This window comes from Nerophis ophidion, linkage group LG27 (genome assembly GCF_033978795.1).
Source record: "Nerophis ophidion isolate RoL-2023_Sa linkage group LG27, RoL_Noph_v1.0, whole genome shotgun sequence".
In the NCBI taxonomy this organism is placed as follows: domain Eukaryota; kingdom Metazoa; phylum Chordata; class Actinopteri; order Syngnathiformes; family Syngnathidae; genus Nerophis; species Nerophis ophidion.
Window position 1 is genome coordinate 27,653,235 of NC_084637.1, and position 5,959 is coordinate 27,659,193.

Below are 5,959 nucleotides of genomic sequence, written 5' to 3' on the forward strand. Positions count from 1 at the left end.
TTCCGTTTGCAACAAAAGATATGAAACCATGTGTTAATCACAAATATTTTTTTTAAACACAATATAACCTTTGGCTTAGGTCAGGTTGATGAGAAAAATAAGTACTAATCGATTATACTGCATAAAAATAACTGACGAAAAATATATCTACAGCAATTGTTGTTGTACTAAAATTAACTAAAATGTTTTAACAAAACTGCTAATTTCATTTAGGCGCAAATGAAAATAACAGCTTCACCACTTTAGTCACAATTTTTGCGCTTATGGAACTTCTCTCTGACTTTACCTCCTTTGCTACTGCCACACGTGGTGGAAAAGTGTATTACAACTTAGTAAAACTGAAAGTGGATATATTTTTTTTGTGGTTCTCTAGGGCAGGCACCGGTCCGTGACGCATTTGGTACCGGGCCGCAGAGAAACATTAAATAATGTATAAATGACTGCACTTTCTCCGACTTATTTCGCCTGTCCCATTAAACAAACCAATAAACCTGTTTATAGATGTACAAAACTCCTCATAGGAAGTTGCCATTTGTTTTATTTGTTATAACTTTAGCACATTAATGAACATATAAATGTGACAGACTGTAGCCAAAGGCTTGATTTCCACCTGCAGTCCCCAGCAGGTTGATGGAAACCTGCAGGGGATCTCATTGCAAAGAAACAGGCCCAGGGCTCCCACTGATTCAGCGTTACCGTGAGTTGTATTTTCCATGCACTTATTTTTGCTGTATTTATCTGGCACAAGTGGAAAGCCGGTCCCTGAAAATAATGCCTACATTAAACCGGTCCATCCATCCATCTTCTTCCGCTTATCCGAGGTCGGGTCGCGGGGGCAGCAGCCTAAACAGGGAAGCCCAGACTTTCCTCTTCCCAGCCACTTCGTCCAGCTCTTCCCGGGGGATCCCGAGGTGTTCCCAGGCCAGCCGTTGACATAGTCTTCCCAACGTGTCCTGGGTCTTCCCCGTGGCCTCCTACCAGTCGGATGTACCCTAAACACCTCCCTAGGGAGGCCTTCGGGTGGCATCCTGACTAGATGCCAGAACCACGTCATCTGGCTCCTCTCGATGTGGAGGAGCAGCGGCTTTACTTTGAGCTCCTCCCGGATGAGAGAGCTTCTCACCCTATCTCCAAGGTAGAGCCTCGCCACCCGGCAGAGGAAGCTTATTTCGGCCGCTTGTACCCGTGATCTTGTCCTTTCGGTCATAACCCAAAGCCCATGACCATAGGTGAGGATGGGAACGTAGAACGACCGGTAAATTGAGAGTTTTGCGTTCGATACAGCGTCTGTATTACTGAAGACGCCGCACCGATCCGCCTTTCGACCTCTCGATCCACTCTTCCCTCACTCGTGAACAAAACTCCGAGGTACTTGAACTCTTCCACTTAGGGCAGGGTCTCCTCCCCAATCCGGAGATGGCACTCCCCCCTTTTCCGGGCGAAAACCATGGACTTAGACTTGGAGGTGCTGATTCTCATCCCAGTTGCTTCACAATCTTGATGGCTGCAGGATTAGGGCTCTGCTTTTTGCAGATGATGTGGTCCTGATGGCTTCATCTAGCCAAGATCTTCAGCTCTCACTGGATCGGTTTGCAGCCGAGTGTGAAGTAACTCGGATGAGAATAAGCACCTCCAAGTCCGAGTCCATGGTTCTCGCCCGGAAAGGGCTGAAGTGGCATCTCCGGGTCGGGGAGGAGATCTTGCCCCAAGTGGAGGAATCAAGTACCTTGGAGTCTTGTTCACGAGTGAGGGCATCGAGAGGATCGGTGCGGCTTCTTCAGTAATGCGGACGCTGTATCGATCCGTTGTGGTGAAGGAGCTGAGCCGGAAGGCAAAGCTCTCATTTTACCGGTCGATCTACGTTCCCATCCGCACTTATGGTCATGACCTTTGGGTTTTGACCGAAAGGACAAGATCACGGGTACAAGCGGCCGAAATTAGCTTTCCCCGTTTGGTGGCAAGGCTCTCCCTTAAAGGTGCTGATTCTCATCCCAGTCACTTCACACTCGGCTGCCAACAGATCCAGTGAAAGCTGATCTTGGCCAGATGAAGCCATCAGGACCACATAATCTGCAAAAAGCAGAGACCTAATCCTGCAGCCACCACACCGGATACCCTCAACGCCCTGACTGCGCCTAGAAATAAAGTTATGAACAGAATCGGTGACAGGAGTCCAACCCTCACTGGAACCGGTGGTGCAAAAAAGATTGGGGACCACTGCTCTCGGGGGAGCTAGCGTACCAAAAAAGGGCACCAATTTAACCAATCTCTAAGATATTTGATGTTAACATTCTGGTCTATATTTGCAGGAAAATATTGAAGACTCGTCAACGAACTACGAATCTTCCAACCAGCGAAGAAACAGATGAGGAATGGAAGCATTTTTTTTAGAGCCCCTTTGGCATGTTTGGTATTCATGTTTGTAACATAGTGTATTGTTCGCTGTACTAAAACAAAAACAAAAATACAAATGATTTGATGAACTTTATTCCATTGTGATTTTGTAAATATGCATGTGCATTACACATCCACATCACAGCAATACTACTGCATTGTACTATTCACTGCAATGCATTCATTTAGTACAAGAATGTTTAAAATTAAACAGAAAACTGATTTCATCCATAATAACTGAACTGTTAAAATTTGTACCAACAGATTTGTGTGGTGGCTCTTTAGTATTCCTCCCCTTCCTCTCCCTGGTCGTCAATGGAGTCAGCGCCGACCTCTTCGTAATCCTTCTCCAGAGCCGCCATGTCCTCCCTGGCCTCGGAGAACTCTCCCTCCTCCATGCCCTCGCCCACGTACCAGTGGACAAAGGCTCGCTTGGCATACATGAGGTCAAACTTGTGGTCGAGCCGAGCCCAGGCCTCCGCCACCGCGGTGGTGTTGCTCAGCATGCACACGGCCCTCTGGACCTTGGCCAGATCTCCACCAGGGACAACGGTGGGCGGCTGGTAGTTGATGCCCACCTTGAAGCCGGTCGGGCACCAGTCCACAAACTGGATGGTGCGCTTGTTTTTGATGGTGCCGATGGCAGCGTTGACATCTTTGGGAACCACGTCGCCGCGGTACAAAAGGCAACACGCCATGTACTTTCCGTGACGGGGGTCGCATTTCACCATCTGATTGGCGGGCTCGAAGCAGGCGTTAGTGATTTCCGCCACAGTTAATTGTTCGTGGTAGGCCTTTTCCGCGGAGATGATGGGAGCATAGGTGGCGAGAGGGAAGTGGATGCGAGGATATGGAACCAAGTTGGTCTGGAACTCTGACAGATCGACGTTCAGGGCGCCGTCGAACCGGAGGGAAGCAGTAATGGAGGACACAATCTGACCCATCAGCCTGTTCAGATTAGTATAAGTGGGACGTTCGATGTCCAGGTTCCTGCGGCAGATATCGTAGATGGCCTCGTTGTCCACCATGAAGGCACAGTCCGAGTGCTCCAGGGTGGTGTGTGTGGTCAGGATGGAGTTGTAGGGCTCCACCACGGCGGTGGAGACCTGTGGAGCCGGGTAGACGGCAAACTCCAGCTTGGACTTCTTGCCGTAGTCCACAGACAGACGTTCCATCAAGAGAGAGGTGAACCCAGACCCGGTGCCGCCACCGAAGCTGTGGAACACCAGGAACCCCTGGAGGCCCGTGCACTGGTCAGCCTGGAGATGAGAAGAACTTGTTAAAGCCCGGGTCATTGTACGCAACTCCACTTGAGGCTTCTTACCAGTTTGCGGATCCTGTCCAGCACCAGGTCGATGATCTCCTTGCCGATGGTGTAATGTCCACGTGCGTAGTTGTTAGCGGCGTCTTCCTTGCCAGTGATCAGCTGCTCGGGGTGGAACAGCTGGCGGTAGGTTCCTGTGCGGACCTCGTCTAGGGAAATCACAGGTTTACATTAGAGATGTGCGATATACCAGGTTTTGACTTTGGGGCCCAACTCCAGGTATTGTTAACCTTTTTGAACAACTCCAGGTATCTTTAACCTTTTTGACCAAGGGACCCAACTTTTCAACTACAGAGAGAAAGGAATTTTGCCTACGCCTTAGGAAGTGGGTGTGTCATGGCGCCAAACTTTGATCTGAGGGTTTACCACAAAACTAACATTAATAACTCGGCTCCACAAATACATATATTGATCATAATTGGTAGAGTATGTTGATGATGACACTCTGAAGTGTCGGATGGGTCAGTAGCTATTGGTACGCATTCGTGGTGGGCGGAGCCTGGTGGTGAAAACTGTTCCTCGCCCGTCCAACTGTCATTACTTCACTTTAGATTGGGTAAATCTTCCAAACTAATATCAGGCTTTAAGGTTGGGAACTTAGAATATCAACACCAACATCATCCCCTTGTGGTGGGAAATGTATTGGACGTAACTAGAGCTGTCCGATAATATCGGACTGCTGATATTATCGGTCGATAAATGCTTTAAAATGTGATCGGAAATTATCGGTATCGGTTTCAAATAGTTAAATTTACTACTTTTTAAAATGCCTCTGTACGGAGTGGTACACGGACGTAGGGAGAAGTACAGAGCGCCGATAAGCCTTAAAGGCACTGCCTTTGCGTGCCGGCACCAATCACATAATATCTAAGGCTTTTCACACACACAAGTGAATGCAAGGCATACTTGGTCAACAGCCATACAGGTCACACTGAGGGTGGTCGTATAAACAACTTTTACTGTTACAAATATGTGCCACACTGAACCCACACCAAACACGAATGACAAACAAATTTCGGGAGAACATCTGCACCGTAACACAACAGGAAAAATACCCAGAACCCCACGCAGCACTACAATATACATCCGACGCCACCCCTGCTTTAGGGGCTCCGTAAGTTTCCACCAGTATCGGTATTGTCAATATTTGTATCGATCCGCCCACCCTTGCTTACTTTAAAGGCCTACTGAAAGCCACTACTACTGACCACGCAGTCTGATAGTTTATATATCAATGATGAAATATTAACATTGCAACACATGCCAATACAACCGGGTTAGTTTACTAAATTGCAATTTTAAATTTCGTGCCAAGTATCCTGTTGAAAACGTCACGGTATGATGACGCGTGCGCGTGACGTCTCGGATTGTAGTGGACATTTTGTTCCAGCCCGATTCCAGCTAAGTCGTCTGCTTTAATCGCATAATTCCACAATATTATGGCCATCTGTTGATGAATCTTTTGCAATGTGTTCAATTAATAATGGAGACGTCAAAGAAGAAAGATGTAGGTGGGAAGCGGTTTATTGCAGCTCCCTTTAGCAACACAAACACAGCCGGTGTTTCCTTGTTTCATTACCGGAGGTGAAGCTTTACTATGGAACAGAGCGGTCAAGCGAACATGGTTCCCGACCACATGTAACCGGCAGTTTCGGTGAGAAAATTGTGGTCATAAGTCGGCTCTTGCCGTAGACATGAGAGGAGCTTGCGTTGTCCTTGCACCATTGTCAAAGAGGCAGCTGCGGAGTCTTGCCTCCTCCGACCGGCCGCCCCTTAATGCGGGATGCTTCCACCGTGGAGAGGGGAAAAAAGCTCAGCCTGGCCCCAACGGCTGCCTTCGCTTCGCCTCATCGAGAAACGTGGCTTCCCTCAGAGACACTGGCGGTTACCACACCCCTCCGACTTTCAGGTACGACTATAAAATCTTACTAAAAGACTAGTAACACAATAAGCAGATAAGGGATTTTCCTAGTAAATGTGTATAATAACATTTTTTTTCTAGTCCTTATCCTCATCCACGAATCTTTCACCCTCGCTCAAATTAATGGGGAAATTGTCGCTTTCTCGGTCCGTATCGCTCTCGCTGCTGGTGGCCATGATTGTAAACATGTTAGGAGCTTTACAACCCGTGACGTCACACGCACATCGTCTGCTACTTCCGGTACAGGCAAGGCTTTTTTATTAGCGACCAAAAGTTGCGAATTTTATCGTTGATGTTCTCTACTAAATCCTAGCAAAAAT

At 47.8% G+C, this 5,959-nt stretch overlaps 1 protein-coding gene across 1 annotated transcript in view; it reads right to left on the minus strand.

Moving 5' to 3' along the window:
* Positions 1–2,484: 2,484 nt before the first annotated feature.
* The window catches only part of tuba8l2 (tubulin, alpha 8 like 2), a 6,039-nt gene continuing 2,564 nt past the window's right edge, over positions 2,485–5,959 (minus strand). Inside the window, exons 5-6 of the mRNA XM_061889892.1 lie at positions 3,719–3,867; positions 2,485–3,653 (exon numbers count right to left, since the gene is read on the minus strand). Coding sequence (XP_061745876.1) covers positions 2,676–3,653; positions 3,719–3,867 — 1,127 coding nt within the window. The 3' untranslated portion in view covers positions 2,485–2,675. The remainder of the gene's footprint in view (positions 3,654–3,718; positions 3,868–5,959) is intronic.